Source organism: Mauremys reevesii, linkage group 7, assembly GCF_016161935.1.
Source record: "Mauremys reevesii isolate NIE-2019 linkage group 7, ASM1616193v1, whole genome shotgun sequence".
Classification (NCBI taxonomy): domain Eukaryota; kingdom Metazoa; phylum Chordata; order Testudines; family Geoemydidae; genus Mauremys; species Mauremys reevesii.
In genome coordinates, this window is record NC_052629.1 from 43,953,735 (window position 1) to 43,974,626 (window position 20,892).

The 20,892-nt window shown below is 40.4% G+C and overlaps 1 protein-coding gene across 2 annotated transcripts in view; it reads left to right on the top strand.

The window, feature by feature from the left end:
- The window catches only part of CTNNA3 (catenin alpha 3), a 958,387-nt gene that overhangs the window by 46,080 nt on the left and 891,415 nt on the right, over positions 1-20,892 (top strand). For both annotated transcript variants that reach the window (XM_039481066.1, XM_039481067.1), the window contains one exon: positions 10,778-10,944. In XM_039481066.1, coding sequence (XP_039337000.1) covers positions 10,778-10,944 — 167 coding nt within the window. The remainder of the gene's footprint in view (positions 1-10,777; positions 10,945-20,892) is intronic.

Below are 20,892 nucleotides of genomic sequence, written 5' to 3' on the forward strand. Positions count from 1 at the left end.
CCTTGACTAATCATATATCCTCTTCCACGAAACACAATTATTTCCCCCTTTCCAACCAATTTTCTCTTTCTCTCTCCCACTTGCCTCCCTACATCAACTTTTCTCTCTCCCTCTTATCTTTTCCCTAAATTCTCTGTTGTGCTCCACTAAACCTATTAGCTCTCAACAACAGCTCTTCAAAGCTGCAGCAGTTGCTTGATGTGGGAGGTGCAAGTCACTGGAAAACCAGACTCAGTGTAGTGACTCGCCTCTCCTTTATATCAGTGTAATATTTAACAGAACTTTTATACATTACTTAAATATAATGGGCTAGATTCACAGCTACTCTTTGGCTGCTTTGATAATGTAAAGCAGCTGTAAACCTAGTTTAACCCGCCAGTTAAGCTAAGTTTATGGCTGCTTTGCCTTGCTGGAGTGGCACAAAGCATATCGGTGAATCTGGTCCAGTGCCATCCTCACAAGTGAATGTATAACAAGTAATTATACTGCATACTATTCTCCCCCTCAACATAAACACTTAAAACATTTTTTTAAAAGCCCCTAAATATATGTTCATTTCTGTCAGTAGTTTGTACCCTCACTTGGGGATGAATCCTTGGAGACCCAGGTGGGTACCTGTTTAAAATTCAAACCTTTTATTTTAATTGGACCATAAATCTGTATTGTATACTTTACTTTTGTATTAAAATGCTGCATGTACCAGTTTCCTGTATTTGTGCAAATGTGTTAAACTCTGACTGTTGTAATGGCATGAATTAACATAGTGTAAACATTATGAATACATAAAGATGTAATGTTAACTTGTATTTTTACCTGCTGAAAGAGAAAATGTCAAACTTAATATATTCAACATCAGTAATTGGCAAGGTGAATGGGCAGCAGTTAAATAGAATGAAAATAAAATGGAGATAGCATGTCAGATTATTCATTTAAACTACTCATTCTCAGAATTTCAAAAGGTTTTTTCTATCTGAAGTCACAAGACAAATGAAATGAGAAGGGTTTAGTTTACAGTGCACTGGGATTTTAATGCATAGTATTTCCGTATGAATTCACCTTGAGTTTCTAGAGTTATTGTACTAAAACATCATCAAAAAAAGAATTAGGATTTAACTATTATCATCCACATTTTGCAGCAATCAGTTCTAATGAATGCATCTATAAATGTGTATGTGAACAGGTTTTCTGCCTCTTCCTTTTTTCTGATCATTGGTCTTGATCTGATGCTTGGAAACAATCATCAGTCCAGAAAGCATTACTACTGGTCTGGAGAAGTGTTTCTTACAGATTATGAGAAGCACTAATTTTCCTGACTTGATTTGAACAGCTGGGATACAGTATTTCACCAACTGGTAGAAGTACAGATTTATAGTACACATACGGTGAGAGTCACAAACGGCAAAACAAGCTCCATGATTGCCATGCTATGGCATCTGCCAGGGCAATCCAGGGGAAAAAGGCACGAAATGCTTGTCTGCCGTTGCTTTCCCAGACGAAGGAGTGACTGACGACATTTACCCAGAACCACCCGCGACAATGATTTTTGCCCCATCAGGCACTGGGATCTCAACCCAGAAGTTCCAAGGGGCGGGGGAGGCTGCGGGAACTATGGGATAGCTAGGGAATAGCTACCCACAGTGCAACGCTCCAGAAATCGACGCTAGCCACGGACCATGGACGCACACCACCGATTTAATGTGCTTAGTATGGCCGCGCTCCACCCGATTTTATAAATTCTGTTTTACAAAACCGGTTTATGCAAATTCGGAATAATCCCGTAGTGTAGACGTACCCTCAGTTACGAACACCTTGGAAAAGGACGTTGGTTGTAACTCTGAACAAAACATTATGGTTGTTCTTTCAGAAGTTTACACTGAACATTGATTTAATACAGCTTTGAAACTTTACTAATGGAGAAGAAAAATGCTGCTTTCCTTTTATATATATATATATTTTAGTAATTTAGGTTTAACACAGTACTGTACTGTATTTGCCTTTTTTTTCCCCTGCTGCTGCTTGATTGCATACTTCCGGTTCCAAATGAGGTGTGTGGTTAACTGGTTAGTTCGTAACTCTGAGGTTCTACTGTAATTCTTTATATTATCTGAAAATATGGTACCCCTGGGTTTTTTGTTCTTGTAGTTCTTGAGGTTGCAGATACTAAAACCACATCAGAAATTAGTGTGACTTTTAAAAATTTGAATATATATGTTAAATATGTAACTGGAAAACAGTGAGAACACATTTTAAAATGAGACAAATTTCTGTGCAGGTAGAAAGATTTTAGTTTAGTACATAGGGCTGAATTTCATGCTGAACTGAACTTCACCCTAGAATTAAAATTTCACTAAACTGAACTAACAATAAGTAGGGTCCTATCAAATTCACAGCCATGAAAAACACATTACAGACTGTGAAATCGAGTCTCCCCTCATGAAATCTGGTCTTGTGTGCTTTTACCCTACACTATACTGATTTCATAGGGGAGGCCAATGTTTCTCAAATTGGGGGTCCTGACCCAAAAGGGAATTACAGGGGTTTGCAAGGTTATTTTAAGGGGCTCATGGTATTGCCACCCTTACTTCTGCACTGCCTTCAGAGGTGGGTGGCTGGAGAAGGGTGGCTGTTGGCTGAGCACTCAGCTCTGAAAGAAGTCCCCCACCAGCAGCAATTCAGAAGTAAGGGTAGCAGTACTGCTACCCCCCTACAATAATCTTGTGACCCCCTCCAACTCCAAGACCCCTACAATCACACCACCATGAAATTTCAGATTTAAATAGCTGAAATCATGAAATGTATGATTTTTACAATCCTAAGACTGAGAAATTGACTAAAATGGACCATGAGTTTGGTAGGGTCCTAACTATAAGCAAGCTTCACTTTCTGTTTATAATATACAACTTTAATGAACACTTGTTCTCTACAGAACTGGTCCCTAAGTGAATAATTTTTTTTGCCTATTTTTAAATGATAAAGGGTTTCATTTTAAGGACAGTAGGTAAAGAAGAGATGGCAAATTCTGTGTAATGTCAAATGTATTATCTTCAAGGTATTTCTAATTGGAAAAGATATTTTAAAGCTAAGATAAATATTGAATAATATATTGAAATATGAATTATCTTAAAATATCAGCTTATAAAGTACATAAATAAAGGGAGAGAAATGATTCCTAGTGATTTTTTCTCTTTACATATACTCCAAGGAAATTCTGACCTTTTAATCCAAGAGCAAAATAGTATAATTCAAGAGCACGGTATAGTGTGTGATTTTCAAAGATGCTGAGTACCTGTACCTCCCATTGGCTGGATGCTGAACACTTCTGAAAATCAGGCCAGTAACTTTTTAAGTGTTGGCATGGAGCACGTTAGCACATATTTGGCTTATTGCTGTAGCTCTTGCTCAGTCCCTACCCAGGTGAAACTTCTAGTGAAGTCAACAGCAGTTTTGTCCTCTTGTAAAATTGGATCCCATATGGACTTAGTCCTGCAAATCCTTACTCACATAAGTAGTGCTTACTCAAACCATTTATTCTGATGATAGGAAAAGGGACTATTTATTTACAGAAGTGATTGGAGGAATGCAGCCTGTATTTCTATAACTATGCTGTAGTTCTTTATTATATGCACTCATGAGCCCTCGTTGCGTGAGTAATGTTTTGGAGTGTCCTCCAGGCTGCCATGTAACTCTGAGTGCCTCAGAATACTCTGCTGCAGCTCTTGTCAGCATGCTTCCAGCCACCATACAAGCATGTACTGTGTGCCTGTGTATTAAGCAGCTCTGATTCTGCAATCTGGATTGCAACAGCCTGCTTGTTACACTATTGCCACACTCTGGCCCCTTAGTTACATCTGGCAAGATGACCCCAACATACCCCAGTCCTGAATTTTCCCAAAACCACGTGTTCTGCAATGTTCAGCCCTCTTCCGGGCCTATCAAAGATATTAAGGTTCATTTGTTCTTTTAAAGGAACAATACCCAGCAGCTTGCCACATTGACTGAGTTAACATTCACTTTAAATCAAACACAGGACTGGATTGGTTTAGCTCAAAAGTAAAACAAGTTTTCTGACTAAAGGAAATAGGATCTGAATTGAGTTCTAGTATAGCGGATAGTTAGAAATGGTTACAAGCACATAAAGTGAAAAACACTTTCTAGAGGCTAAGACTTAACAAAACTACACTCTTGGTTCAAGGTAAGATTCTCATCATGCTACCTTTGAGCAAGATGCCTGACCAACCCCTCTGGCCAGGATCTCCATAAAGTACTTGGTTCCTTTGTCTTCTGAGGTGAAAGATAACTGGCTGTCTTCTTTTATAGTCCACTGAACCTTTCAAATGGATTCTTTTGAAGATTACCCCCCAGAGTAAATTTCATTCAAGTGTGGGGAAGGCTACATAGAGTATACTGATTTCTTTTCCTGCAGGTTTTTGCTAAAATGCAGATTCATCTGTTTCCTGCAATTTCTTCCCTCTGCTGTGGTGCTGAGTGGTTATCTCCTCCCTTTGTTGACTTGATGGTCTTGTTTACTTTCTATGTCAATTGTATTCCTATTGTCTCAATGTATCTTGGAAATACCTTCCATGTGGCAGAACCACATTCCTTTGTCTAGGATGGGGTAACTTTAGCCCTGACTGGCAGATGCACTTTATAAACCTATTGGAAATTATCAATTTTGAATTTGTCCTCTGTATTTACACCACACAATAAAAATGATCAGTCTGTGTATTGGTTTTCTATTAACTTACATAACACCTTTTTAGATACAGGTAATGACATTAGTGAGTTGTGATACACTGAACTGGTAGACTAGCTGAATCTTCCTACCAGATATCAGTGTGCCTCTTTCATAAGGAAAGAAGGTAGTACATAACTCTAAACACTAGGAATCTCAAAGATTCTCCTCTACTCAGGATTCCAAATGTCAGTAGGGAACAGACACTGATTCTTGTATTCTCATGGTTAAAGTAATATTATTAGCACTCTTGGCATATTATAGAACAAGATCATAGACATTTAAAGTACCAGCTTGTTTACACTTAAGACTAGCCAGTATTTCTAAAGGCATCTTTAAAATAAACAGTCATTTGACACATCAAGAATTTCCTTCAAGTATTTGTAGTCTCTTAATAGGCTACACTTACCTTTAATGGTATCATTTTAGCTAGCAAAACTATTAATTTTAGGATTTCAGATCTGACTTTAGCTTCTGCTGATGTAGAGCATTTTAGTGGGCAGAATGTTATAACCCTCTGACCTTCTACAGCATGCATTTTCCAGTTCAGCTACAGAGTGTGAGATTAGACATTTCCATGTTGGCATTTTTCTTAAATTCTCCCAGAGCTGCACTACTGCTAAAAGAACTTGTGATAGCAAAGGTGGAAGCGCTAGTGTAAACTGATTGCTGGCATTTTTGACACTATTCCATCAAATCTGCTCAGAATGGGTAAGGATGACAGTGATAAAGCTATAAGGGACTTATTTTTTAGTGCTTTTATTGTTGCTCCTACTCGTAGAGCTACACTAATGGCAGTGCAAATTGGGAGAAATTTAAGAAAAATGCCATTGTAGATTAAATCATTGTGTCTGACTGAGTCTGAAAGGCTGGAGAGCACAGGCACTATGCTTTCCTATGTTCTTGCAGTGCTAGCCTTCCTCAAGGGAACAGGGTGTGAGGGCAAGGCCATGGACCCATCTACTAGATATGGTTAGGAATGGAGGGAGACGTATGCTTTACCTTGAAAAAAAGGTGGCAAACTCTCTCTGCAATAGGCCGAGTTGCCTGAAATTCATGCTGAGACTCCCACAACCTGGCTAGGGTTGTGTATTAAATGCACAAGGTAGCTCATAATGATGTAATACTGAGCAGAGGAAGTACTAAAGTTCCATTGACTGATGTAATAACACACCAGTCCAATATTTTCCTGTATCCTGGGATTTTATTCCTTGCACCTACATTGCTCAATTTGTATGCACAGTAGCTCACAAGTGTGTTGTCTTAGTAGTATAATAAAACCCCAATACTTTTTCTTGAAAGGTTTCAGATACATCCAAAAGCTTCAGCAAAACAAGGTTTTACGTGAATAGGGTGTCCTAGGATCCTGCCCCAGAATAAGCCCCATGTGCACAGAAGCAACTCACAGGACAGTGTTTCCTTGTGATTGGATGTGGACCTGCTGGATCTTTCCCTTGGTCACTTCCTTCTGTTGGTTACCTCCATCTGGGTCTTAGCCAGGCCACATAAAAGTTCAGTCCCCTTCCAGGGTACACAACAGCCCAAAATAAACACCACCTTCAACAATTGTTCCAAGTTAGCATAAAAAGATTTCCCCTCCTGGGCTCAACTCACAGTTCTTATAGAATTGCCAGAAGGACCTTGAGAGGTCATTTGGTCCAGCCCCCTGCACTGATGCAGGACTAAGTATATCTAGACCATCCCTAACAGGTGCCTGTCCAACCTATTCTTAAAAAGCTCCAATGAGGGGGATTCTACAACCTTAATTGGGAGAGTATTCCAGAGCCGCCTTATATTCATAGGTAGATATTAGGAAAAAACCTCTAACCTAAATTTCTCTTCCTATATATTAAGCCCATTACTTCTCACCCTATCTTCAGTGGACATGGAGAACTATTGATCACATTCTCTTTATAACAGTCCTTAACATTTTTGAAGACTGTTATTAGGTCCTTCCTCAGTCTTCTTTTCTCAGTACTAAACATGCCCAGGTTTTTAACCTTTTTTCATAGGTCAGGTTTTCTAAACCTTTTCTCACTATTGTTGCTCTTCTCTGGACTCTCTCTCCAATTTGTTCATGTCTTTCCTAAATCATGGTACCAAAAACTGGACTCAATATCCCAGGTGAGGACTCACCAGTGTTGAGTAGAGTGTAAAAATTACTTCTCATGTCTTACTTACAACACCCCTGCTAATACATTCCATAATGATGTTTGGGTGGTTTTTTTTTGCAACAGTATTATATTGCTGACCCTCATTTAATTTGGAGCAGTTTTGGGATCAGGGATTGAGTGGTGTCTACTGCCAGAAGTAACCAGCAGCCAGCCTCCTCCCTGTGAAGGAGCCGTTTCCTCCTCCCATGGTGGCACTACTGCAGTCCTCTCCAGATGGATTTCTTCCTCAACCTTGGAGAGCACCGTATGCATATTCTCAGTTAATTCCTCATGTGCATGGATGCTCCTCACCCTAGCCACCACCTCCTGTAGCTCTCACCTGCTTCCTGAGAGATTCTACCAGAAGGCACCTTTCCCACTGGATGTAACAGGGAAACGAAGGCCACAGTCTCTGCAAATCCACAGCAGGGCCTGGGTAAAGGAATCCATGGTTAGGTTCCTGGTCTGGATATAGGCACAGGAGGTGGAGCAAAGAGCAGTGTTGTCACTGGCTCTGTGGGCTTTTTGAAACATGCTGATTTTTATACTTTCCCCCTCCTAAAGCCTCCCTCTCACACTCTCCTGTTTGCTAGCTCCCCTTGGTTGCTTAGTGCCTGTCTATAAAGCCCTTCTCTCTTGGGTCAGCCCTGCCCCCTCGTTAACACACAGGGGAAGGGTGATCAAAAGGGCAGGAGGCTAGAGCCGTGTCCATTCAGCTGCCCGCCAGGAGGCCTCTGGCCCCCACACCTCCTACTTTCACCCAAAGACTGTCATCTGGTTTGCCTTTTTTTTTCTGGACCTCAGAACAGGTGTATATATTCTTGATGTACAATGCAACATCAACTCCCTTTTCCCACTTCCTGTTCTTCCTGAACTAAAATAAGCTATCCCTTCTATACCAGTATTCCAGCCAGGAGACTTATCTCACCAAGTCTCAGTGATGCCATTAAGTAATAATTTAGGTTATGTACTAATACTTCCAGTTCCTGCTTTTATACCTCATGCTCCTTGATTTGTGTATGGACATCTAAAATGTTGAGCAGATTCTCCTCACTATTCATATGTCACTGATTTTCCAGGCTTTTCCCTCCTGAAAGTCCAGGTTCCACTAAAACACAATGGTCTTTCACCCCTCCTTGGCTTCTCTTCAGATCCCTGTTCTCTTTGTGGAACACCAGCCCCAGGTCTGCCTCCCTTGACCTTGGCTCCTTGTTCCAGGGACCTGCCATGGGAACTAGCTCTTCTCTCCAGTTTAACTGCTCTTCTCCACCACCAGCCCCAAATTGCTGGGCTTCCTCCCTTTTTAAGTCTTATAACCAGCACAGGCGTCGTAGGGCAGGGCTAATTAAACCAGGAGCAGGCTGACCTATTCCATCAGGATTGGTACACAGTGAATGTTGCTGTTATGGAGGTTGTTATGACTGGCATTAGGTTAGATGATAGTTTTGGTTATCTAGATGATGTATAATAGAGTTTGTCGTTTGCACACATTTGATTTGATTGATGCATGTGTCAATTTAAAATAACAGTTTAAGAAGAAAACTAAAAAAACAAAAATTCATTATTTGCAAACATAAAAGAGATTTCCTGCATGTGTTTGATAGCGGGATTTTAAGTCAGGATCTTCAAATTCTCTGTATAGATCTTTCCCACTTAAACTAAAGGTGTCTCATCTTCTGTGGACCAGCTCCTAGAGGAGAATGTGACCCACACTTTACCCAGGGATTATGCAATAGCTTTCTATAGAGCAGAAAAATGTTGGCCTTCCAGATTCCTGGGTTCTGTTCCTGCTGTTGGAGGGGAGTGTGGTCTAATGGCAAAAGCAGTGATTACAATACATATATCTGGCACATTCTGTCTGAGAGGCAGTGTGACCTGAGTGTATGAAAATTCAGCCCCCCCCATGATCAGGGTATGAGCCATTGATCAGCAGTAAGGATTTCAAAGTTCACAAATATGAACAGCAGTAAGTAGAAGAGAGAAACTTAGAACTCATGGCCTTCTGGCTTCCAGTGCTCTTTCCCTTAGATTACAGTGGTGTTCTGTGAGGGAGCCCTCTCTCTCATAGTATTTAAAATATCTCCACGGAACATTGTAGCATTGTAGTCTATATGATTTTATAAAAATATGCTAATGAGTGAATATAATGTAACTGGAATATGCTTCATGCAAAAGGTCTTTTGTAAGGTATCATTACAAAGCTTATAATCTACTGAGTATGATCATCCTATTTGTATAAATGTACCATTTATCTCTCAGATCTCTCGTATCTGAAACTAGAAATATGAAATATAACTCTGAGGGCCTATTGTAATTATGCAAAATGTGGGCCATTAATGGTGGTTTGGAATCTTAATGACTTCCCATTAACCAGAACAATTGTCTGCAGATTGGTGTGTTTTACCTGTAAGTCTTCCTATATACATGTGTGTTGGTAAGTGGGCAATGAAGTCTTGCAGTGACATGTGATCATGTCACCTGAACTGGAATCCATCTTTAACCTGGTGTCTTTCCATTGAGAAGGATGGGGGGAAACCCAGAGAGGGACAAAGGATTCCCGCCTTATGCAAAAGATATATAAAGGGGTGGAACAGAACAAAGGGGAGAGAGGAGCCATCATGAAGAATTCCCTAGCTACCACCTGAGCTGGAACAAGAGCTGTACCAGGGGAAAGAATTGTGCCCAGGCCTGGAAGGTGTCCAGTCTGAGGAAAAAACTTACTGAAGCATCTCTGAGAGTGAGATTATCTGTATTCAGTTTGATTAGACATAGATTTGCACATTTTATTTTATTTTGCTTGGTGACTTACTTTGTTCTGTCTGTTACTACTTGGAGCCACTTAAATCCTACTTTCTGTATTTAATAAAATCACTTTTTACTTAGTAATTGACCCAGAGTATGTATTAATACCTGGGGAAGCAAACAGCTGTGCATATCTTTCTATCAGTGTTATAGAGGGTAAACAATTTATGAGTTTACCCGGCATAAGCTTTATACAGGGTAAAACGGATTTATTTGGGTTTAGACCCCATTGGGAGTTGAGCATCTGAGTGTTAAAGACAGGAACACTTCTGTTAGCTGCTTTCAGGTAAACCTGCAGCTTTGGGGCAAGTAATTCAGATCCTGGGTCTTGTTGGAGCAGATGGGCGTGTCTGGCTCAGCAAGACAGGGTGCTGAGGTCCCGAGCTGGCAGGGAAAGCAAGGGTAGAAGCAGGGGCGGCTCTAGCAATTTCACCGCCCCAAGCAGGTGGCACGCTGCGGGGGGTGCTCTGGTGGTCGCCGGTCCCGCGGCTCCGGTGGACCTCCTGCAGACATGCCTGCAGAGGGTCCGCTGGTCCCGCGGCTCCGGTGGACCTCCTGCAGACATGCCTGCAGAGGGTCCGCTGGTCCCGCGGCTCTGGTGGACCTCCCGCAGGCATGCCTGCGGGAGGTCCACTAGAGCTGCGGGACCAGCGGATCCTCCGCAGGCGCCTGCGGGAGGTCCACCGGAGCCGCCTGCCGCCCTCTCGGTGACAGGCAGAGCGCCCCCCACGGCATGCCGCCCCAAGCACGCGCTTGGCGCGCTGGGGTCTGGAGCTGGCCCTGGGTAGAAGTAGTCTTGGCACATCAGGTGGCAGCTCCCAAGAGGGTTTCTGTGATCCAACCCGTCACAGTACATTTCTTCCACAGCACTGCAAAGCCAGGTAAGTGTCACCCATCATACAGAACACCTGTGCTTGATCTGGGTTAGCTGAGAGAACTGTCTATGATCCTCTTTGTAAGGCATTAACAACATGCCAGTTCAATTGACAACATTTTCAATATGCCAAATAATTGATCCAGTTAAATTATGTTCCCTAACATTTGCAGCTTTGGAATGTAACCTAAGAGAATTTGTGGCTTTATTTTGCAGGTGAAGCTTTAAGTGCATCAGCAAGGGAATTTACCAATGATCCCTGTTATCTGCCTAAAAGGAAAGCTGTTGTTCAAGCAGCACGATTCCTTCTGGCTGCTGTCACTAGACTTCTGATTCTGGCAGACATGATTGATGTGGTTTACTTATTGCAACATTTAACAGTGGTGAGTAGAATCTGCACTAATTCAGTATGACTGGTCAGAGAAGTGACTGCAAATGGCACCTTCTGATGCAACATACTTTTTTCATATATGTGTATCAGGTCACGTATGTTTAATTTTTTCACAAAAAAGTTTGTAATCACTTTTTACTCCTCCTACTGTGCAGAGCTAATACAATCACTGGTGTGGGAGAGTGAGCTGGCGTCTCCTCTTAATCATACATCACCAACAGAATTTGCAACCCAGTTACAATTGAAAAGTCTCTTATTGGTGAAAGTACATGAGACCAAATGCAATGCAGATACTAGGTGAAATTGGCAGTTAGAAAAAACTCCTGTAAACTGAACAAATTTGATATGGAGCCACTGAGAGGAAATAAATATAGACCCCCTATAGTGACATTTTAAGTTGCATTATTTTATATTCCCTAGTTGATTATGTGAAACGTTATAAGTTACTATAAAACTGCCATTGTTTCCGGTTTATTGGTTACTGCTAAATATGAAAAAATTCTTCTTCCAGAATATTTTGAGATTATTTCCCTGAATTTCTTTGTTGAAATGTATTCAGTTAATACATTTCTGGTGTTCTTTTTGAACTATAGGTTGGTGGCATACATTTGAAATCAGAGCTGTGTTGATAATTGTGATGGTCAGATAAGTTACATATTTTTGTTTCCTATCTGGATGAGTCCAGGTGCAATTTCAACATGCATTTTTCAGGTAGCAAGGAATGAGGTTGGGCAAAGGTGCCCGCTTAAACACACACATGCCCTATCCTGGGGTTGTTTGGCTGTGTCACAAGTTAGAGATGCCTCAGGGCAGCTCTAATTATCACCCAGCTTCAGCAGCTCCCAAGGGACCATTCCAGCAGTCAGATATTACCAGAGTGCACTTTTGCTCTGGCCATACCTCTTCTACTGCAGCCGTGCACTTTGCCAAGACCAGAAGGGATTGGTAGTACAGAGCTGGCTTTATAGCATTTATGCTTCCTTTACAGAGGGGAATCCCCAGGTGGCTGGATAAGCCACCTTTTCTCTTTCCTTTCACTGTTGGTACCAGGCCTTGCCCTCAGTTCTTGTGACTAGTCACGCATATGACTTTGAAATTCCTTTATATTTGTGGCAGTAAAACTGAACATCTTGTTTGCTGAGTTAGCATGTGCCAACATGCTAGCTAACTCAAGTTAACTGGCAATCAATAAACTCAAGATTTAACCCCCCCCCCTCCAATTTAGACTACCCTTCAAGGCTGAACAGTGGAAAAAGTGCTTAATAACTTTCCTTTTTTAAACAAGTGAATAAGGTACTTCAGTAATACTCATCATAGCATCAGATGATGAGTTTTGGAGGGGGGCCTCTTGTATCATCATTTTTTGACCCCTACATCAAGGATAGAGAGCCTTATTCTATTTTCTTACGTTTAACGTCTGCTTAAAGATGCTTAGTAATGTGCTATTATTGCCTCATTAGGCAAATTGTTCCACACTTTTGTTGATCTTAATGCTCAAGATGCTATGCTATTAGATAAGCTAGATTCATTCTTTCAATTAATTCCGTTAGTACCTGTTTTAATACTAGTATCCTGTGTAAAGAGCTTTTCTCCCAGTTTTTGCTTTGTGACTTCCAATACTTAAACAGTTACCAGTATCATGTTGCTTAAATATATTTTGTAGGCTAATTACATATAGTTCTTTCAGATTCTTTTCCTGGAGCTTCTTTTTCCCCCCCCCGGCTCAGTGCATGTCTTTGGTAGCTCGTGTTTAGGGCTCCATGTCTGTCACAGAGATTGCAGAAGTCATGGATTCAGTGACTTTCCATGACCTCTGTGACTTCATGACTGACCTCCAGGCTGCCCATACAGAGTCACACCTTACTCCACAGGTAGACCCATGGACTTCAGTGTCTCACTGTGAAAGGCATCATGGAGATTTTAATGTTTCCTTTGATGCATCCAGCATTGGCAGTTGTTGGAGACATGCTGGCTGGACCATTGGCTTGATCTGGTATAGAAATATCTATAGAATCATAGGATATCAGGGTTGGAAGGGACCTCAGGATGCCATCTAGTCCAACCCCCTGCTCAAAGCAGGACCAATCCCCAGACAGATTTTTGCCCCAGATCCCTAAATGGCCCCCTCAAGGATTGAGCTCACGACCCTGGGTTTAGCAGGCCAATGCTCAAACCACTGAGCTATCCCTCCCCCCGAAATTATACACTAAGGCACTGCTGGGAAATGAACCCACAATCTCCTGTTTGCTAGGCAGGTACTTTAGCCAGCTAAGCCATGGTGCCTGCCATGATCCTACAGCATATACTATATGTGTATGAATTTTGCCAGTTTAGAGTGTTGAAAGTGGTCTTAATAATAATATTTATTAAAATTTTTCTTGTCTTGACACTTTTCATCAATAGTCTTTGTACCCAGGTGCCATCCCAGGTGCACCCTTGTAACCTAAGGTGGCACTGTTTCAGTTTCCCTTTGAGGTTCCAAAAATAACTTATACACACCCTGAGTCTTTACTTGGGGTCTTATGTATTTAATACCATCTGGCTCTCCAAAGATCCCCTTTTGCCCTCCCCCCCAATTTTAGGGTTTCTCAGCACTCCTTCTAGGACTGTACTTCAAATCCCAGTCTCCTTGGCCTGTAAAGTCTCCCCTCAGGTTTAGGGGTTTCAAAACCCTCTTGCTGATTTCTTCCTCCTTGACTGGGCTTTGAGTCACCCACCCAGTCCCTAATCAGTCTCTTGATCTTGTCCAGGTGGATCTAATAATCCCAAGCACCTGTCTGCACTATCTGGGGGAGAGGGGAGCCTTACCCCACCCACTCAGCAAAGCTCCTGGGGCCTTTAAAGAATTTGGTATGGGATGGCCCTGTACATTTCCTCTCCCACACACTGATTGCTCCCTGAGATCATCTTCCTCTCTTCCAGTTATTGCCTTTGTCTGCCTCCCTGGACATGTGGAATGGGATAAATGGCCTCTCTCATGAACCCCTCTGGTCTTAAAGAGCCAGTACCCTGTTGGTCCCCTACACTTTTATATAAGAAAATGTTTTGATAATCTTAAAGGAACCCTTCTTAAACATTTTTAGTGCTCTTAAGACAAATAATAACTAAAATCTGGTGGTATTCTTGGGTATAGATTTTTTTTAACAACTCTGAGTCACTATATGATTTTCACTGGGGAGAAAGAACTAACAATTATTGAAAAATCATAAAATGACAAAGAATTTTTTGGAAAAACTGAATCTGTACAAAAACGTAAATTGTCTTCTTTCACCCTTATTTAAATGTAGTTTTCATATACGCTGCCAAATTGATAGAGGAATTCAGTTTTCAACATTATTAACACACAGAACAAATTAAATTGCAGTACAAATTCCCCACAATGCCTAACTTATATTCCTTGGCTTTGTCCCGGAGGGAGATAGTATATTCTCTGTCTGCTGAGTCAGCCAACAAGGGTACCAGTTATAATGGCATCTTTTTATGTTGACACTTATTCATTAGGAAATGGGCGGAGACTACCAAGTAGTTTTAACACATGCCACTGATTAGCCATCAAGTGACAACAGCTTTTGGTCATCACCAAGTATTTAGTTATTATATGTTAGAACTGCTTTAGAAAATTCAAATTTTATTCAGTGTGTGTTATACCAATATAATAAAAACCAGCAGGATCTTATTAAGAGGGATAAGGCAAAGATGCCACATTTATTGTAAATACCATAACAAAACAAAAGACAATGTTTTTCTACTTATTTCTATTACTACTTATTCCTTATACACACACACACACACACACACACATATTCATTCACACAATCATTCATTCAGGTTCTGTATAGATGTTATAGTTACCAGCCTAGATGTTGCTCATGCCAAGTTACTGGCCAGGTATCTTGGTCATGAGGATGGAGCCGAGTCTGTGTCAGATGCATCTGATGCTCCTGGAGGCTGGCGGCAGAACCATAGACTCAAAGTCCTCAGTCTTTAGAGTCCAGTTTTATAGGAATTTATTCCTATGTCAGTTCATGAGAGTTGCTTCATTCTGCTGTTGCTAAATCAATCAGCAGATGGCTGGCTCCATGTTATTAGGTGTTTTGTTTTTCCTTCCTTTGAGGTGTGGTGGGTGGATTCCAGTTTGCCCTCCGGGGGTCATCTGGTTGATCCCACTTGACACCTTCTTCAGCCGACACTGAATTCTTCAGGCTGGTGACTCCCTAACCATTCAGTCACATACATTCTTTATCTTAATCACATCTATTTCACTGTCTCTTTACTTTTTGGGGTGTTACCAATTTATGTGAGACTCCCTGTCTTTTAACAAGCAAAGATAAAGTGAGATGAAAACTTACAGAGGGTGGGGGTCTCTATCTATACACTATAACAGCTACTGTTTTAACTTACTTAGAGTTAATTAATGTTTAGCAAGTTTTATACAAAGTATTTCTTTGAGCTTAACAAGTTTTATACCAAGTATCTCTTTGAGCAGGCTTTACACAGACACAGCTGGTGGCTTGCAGGTTAGAGGCTAAATGGTGGGAATCACAAATTTACTTCTAACATAAACCTTAATTTATAAAGTATTAATTAACAATAAATTATTTCTAACAATAAATCATTTTTCATATAAACCATGTTCAATATAAACCTTCTTTAATATCCCTACACATGGACCCGGTCCAGCAAAACACATTTAGTTTCCATAAGGTTTCTGCAGCATGGAAAGCAAACTTTGTCTTTGCTGTGTCATCTTAAATATTCCAAGTGCATATATCTTAGAAATACAATACTTTTTAAATATGCCTTGAGAAGTTTTTCTTTGAACCTGTTCTAAAACAGATAGCTCTAACACACTGTCCTATTTCTTCATGAGGATCTGAGTTGTATAGCTGTTATTAATCATTTGAGAGGAGATGAAAAAGTTCTTTGCCTTTCATTTCCATGGCTCTGAGCTTTTTAATTTTTGTAGACTAAAATCAAGGAGTTTGATCCTTGAAACGAAATTAATTTTAAAGGTTATATCATTCAGTACAGAATGAATGAAATGAAATATTTGTTGTACGTATTAAAATGAAAGAAAATAGGCCAGCATCATGAAAGGATCAGTTCCCAGTTACATATTTATTGTATTATCTGAATTATGTTGCATGGAATCCATATATTTTTATGGATTATTTATAAAATGCATACAATGAAGAAATGTTGAAAGTTAATCGTATTACTCACTCAGTAGAATTTAGGTTTGTTACCGCACTGTTTGATGGAACATTTCAAAGCCAGCTTCTCTCTGGTAAAATGGGATGCTGCAAGCAGTGTTTCTCCACTCATTGTACTACAGAAAATGAATCTGTATTGTTAAACTTCAATTTTATTAGAAAATTATGGCACACAAAAGAGAAAAGAAACAACTGCAATATGATTAGTTGCCAGAGAAATCCTCTCAGAGTCTCATGTGTCATTCTGAGGTTAGCTGGAATAAGCAATATATATGTACTGCATAACAAATTATTGTGTTTTCAGTATAGTATTATGAGTAAGTAGGTGACAGAAGAATAACCGATTTTAGTAAGATCAGCTTAATTGGAACTGCATATGTAACATGAAAAGGAAGAATTTCATTTCTTTTCTCTGGTTGCATAGAAACTCCATCCAAGAAAGCTCTCAACACTACAACATCAGCACAAACTCTGTGACTGATTGTACTCTGATGGCATGATACTACTTTCAGCTGATTGTGGAGGCAGCAGCCTTATGACACCATGGAGCAATGTAAACAATAAGGATACACATGCAAAAGAAATGGAGCATTCTCTAAGCTGGAGGGATTGTTTATATTGGTTTCACAGAAACTCCATCCATTAAAGTTACTCAGTATGATATTGAATGACTACAAAATTGGATCTTGAAACACAAGAAAGATTACATCATTGGCTGATCAGTGATGAGGACAGGACTGTATTATTTACCAACTTTAGAGAACTGTTTTTCTAAAGTAAACCTTTTATGGGTGTCTCACTCAGAACAAATGAAGCATGAATAAGCTTTACCAGTGAAGCAATTGGTGATATTTTTTCACTTTAGTTTCTTCATTTATTTCATTGATCAACAATAGTAAGGGAATCCATGTTTGCCAAAATGTCTCCTTTCTGACCTACTGCCTAAACATTATTTCCCTTATTTAGCATTCAGAGCCTCCTAACCTTCTCTATAACTTCATCATTGTTGTGAATGATATGGTCAGACTAAAGTCTGTCCCATGCATCTAGTCCTTTGACTCAACAGTCCATTTTCAGCCTCATTCACTTTAGAAGTGATGCTCAATATTGTTTAATTAAGTGAATTAATAGACTGGTGGAATTACTTTGAACTTATTGATCAGAGGAGAAAAGCAAGAAGGTAAGAATTTTTATTCAAAGAGCCCACCAGCATGTCTTTCCTCTAATATATTTCAGATCCTGCTGATCCAGCATACTTTCTTTCTTCTCCTTGTCCTGTTTGTTTGTAGATTTACTGTTTACATTTACATATTTTTCACACACTTCTCAGTAGACTCAGTAATATCGATAAAGCACTGACCTAGATTTATTTAAAACTATCCAGGAAAGAGGAAGAAAAGTGGTAGGAAACAAGAAGCTACATGCGAAGCCAGGCTTCTTTGGGAAGATCATTATCTGCTCCTCCTCCTCCCTGCCTCCTTAAGTGTTAAAAGTGTTCCAAGCAGTGTAAAAATGATTTGAGTAACCTCAGTTGACTTGTGCTTCATTCTTTTTGGTATTTATTTTTTTTCTATTTGTGCCACTGCTGGTCGGAGTAGAATGTGATGGTACGCTGCAATAGGCACCTCGTCATCCCATTCTATTCTGGTGTATTGTCCGAGTGATGTGTGTTTACAGTTTTGATGCCCTGATATGATGCAATGTAACATCAAAAATTAAATGTGAATGTAGGTAAGCATAGTCTTGATCCAAATCACATCTCACACTATTGTAGACTTTCCACTGAGTTCCACAAGTTTTGAGTCAAGCCCATAATGAGGGATGGTTCTCAAAAAATTGTGAGTCATTTTAGAGAGATGTACAGGAATATCTGAGAGAGGCTTTAGTCCCTTGGTTGTCTTACTGTAGTTGATCTGGACTTACAGATCCTTATTTACAGTTCAGGCATCAGAAGAAATTCTTGCTACTACTTCTGAAGTTTGTGCATGCCACAGAAGGGACAAATATGGGTTATTTGTATTTCTAGCATCAGTATTTATAGGTCTATGTATTTTTCCACTCTACAATTTGTGGCAGAATTATTGCAACATAAATGACACAGGTAATGCACGTCCTAAACAACTACTTAGGAATAGGGCTTTGTGAAATGACCACCTTTTACTGCACCAGAACAATGTCACCTAGAGACTATGAGAGATGCCCCAAGTCCCTAGCAAGGTGACTTTACAAACCATGGGGATTCCCTAGGAAGTGTGAAATGATTTAATGATTCTTTTATTCTAATAAACTGTTGCTAGGGAACAGGTTTCCCTTAGTACCACAATAGGGATTATGAAGTATCTCTATCCCAGCCCATAGGAGTTACTAAAGAAGGAGCATCTCACTACTTCTGTTATGGCACAGGGGTATATAACAAGGTGATAGATCCCTTTTAAGGACTAAGGGGCATGGAGCTATATAGCCCTGTTCAATTATCAGACCCAGCTGGGACGGGCTGAGAATGCTCAGTTGGAGGGGGCTGGCCCTGGAGGAGAGAAAGGGCTGCAGAGTAAAAGACCGCTGGCCGCTGTAGCCTGTGTTGTTCAGAGGAAGAGCTTTCTTTTGAGTTACTTTGCTTGTTTAACTTAATAAATGTGTCCTGAGGGAAGGGGCTGAAAGAGACTTGGGTGTGGTGTTAGTCCTTTCTGGACTGCAAGAGATAGACCCATGACCCTGTATGTGGTGAAGAATGTGGATGTATGGTCGGCCTGTAGAACTGAGGGGAAAATGAGGCAGCAGAAGAGAAAACAGAGCTATTCCCCAACAAACATAGGTGTAGGGTGCAGAGACCTCTCGGTGTGCACCAGCATGAGTCACAGCAGCCAACATCTCCAACTGAGCTCTGTTGGGTCTTTATAGGGATTACTGACCCCCTTCTAGCTGTATCAGATAACTGAACAGAGCCAGTTGTCCCTATCCTTCTAGTCCTTAAAGGGGCAGTCCACTTTGTTATAGGGCGGACAGGAGAATGGTACCCATTTAGAAGACTCTTACAACTTATGGTCATGTTCTGTTTGGGGGTCTTTGTCCCACCTTTTTTGTATCCCATGGCAGGGGCAAGGAGTGAGGTTGTACTCTGGTCATGGGCAGGCATTTCTCTGGTCTTTTAGTGTTTTACCTCCCCCTCAGCCCCCCATCCTCTCTTGCCCCTCCCAACTGGTTGCTTGACCTTGCCTTGAGATAAGGAGTTGAGGCAGTCTTCAAATCTGTGCTTATATATTCCCACCATGCCCAGTAACACTTTTGCTGTATCCCTTATTTTTTCCCATTGTACTAAAAGCCCCATCTGGTTGTGGGAAATGCAAGACACAGTCTCTTTGTTCATTGTTATTTACATATATTAGTATTAGATGTGAGTATTAAAACGTCAAACCCAAAATTCAAACTCAGGCTGGCAAACAAGCCTATATACTAAGAAAGACCTTTATGAGAAGGGGAGGAGGCAGCATAATAGGCTGCATTCAAGAAGACCCTGCTCGGAGGGTGCACCCCATTAACTCCTTATGGGGAAGGGGAAGGGGAGCAAGGAGCCCAGTGAAAGGGAGGGCACCAGTTTCGTGAGTGTGTGTGTGTGTATGTGTGTGTGTGTGAGAGAGAGAGAGAGAGAGAGAGAGAGAGAGAAAATGAACCACATCCATTTCAGGTTCACAAGCATGTGTGAAGTTCTATGCAAGCTGTTTACACAGCCCAGCTATGAAAAAAGGGGTGAAGGAACTGGTCTTATTTTAAATAGGAAAGAAGAGATTTTAGAAGTGACTTAACAGAACTTTAAATTAAAGATTTATAAAACTGATGGAGGTATATTTGTCATAATAGTAAAGGATTCAAAAATGAGAATTTCTGAACTAAAAAAGATAATGGGGAGCTTAGGCAGAACTATTTGATGCCAAGGGTAATAGATATATGGAATAATACCTATTATAATAATTCTAATATATTAGAAGTGAAGAGTATAATTGACTTGGAGAAACTAGTGTTATTTCTAAAGATGGAGGGGATAGAAAGGTACTTGAGAGACCTGAAGATGGGATTAAGGTAAATAAAAATGGGCAGGTATTTCCATCAAAAAATTATGTATTTTTATTGTTGAAGTGCCTAGCCACCCCAGTCAGGTATTGGGACTCCATTGTGTCAGACTGCACAAACACATCACAAAACATGTTCCTAAATGCCTTGTTGTGAAATGGTCATTATTGTGTTTTTACAACCTTTTAATTCACCACTACAGCAACACTCAAACTGAAGTAAATCTAAAGCATCATATTCAAGGGGTAAATGACAATAATGTGAAACTCATTCTCTGTGGAATATCTTCTGAATTCTAATCTTAGGTGGCAAATTTTTGTTTGGTAAAATGGCCTTGGAAATTCATTTTGTTCTAGTAGATTATTAGTTGCTAGTATAACAATAAAGTCAGTATTATTTCATCTGCTCAACAGTTATTTGCAACTCAGGAATGCACAGATCATTCTGATCGAGACAAATTTCATTTAATAACTCACCTTTGCTCTGGGAAGCAGAAATGAATAAATGCTCGCAAAACATATTGCATACACTTTATCATCGAAATGCATGTCTTCAGTCCATTGAGAGAAAGATCATCTGATGTTTCCTGGATTGAGGGTACTGTGTGACCTATTCTCCATAAAATTCTATAGAGGCATTACAGAAAAATATCATGAGAGCAA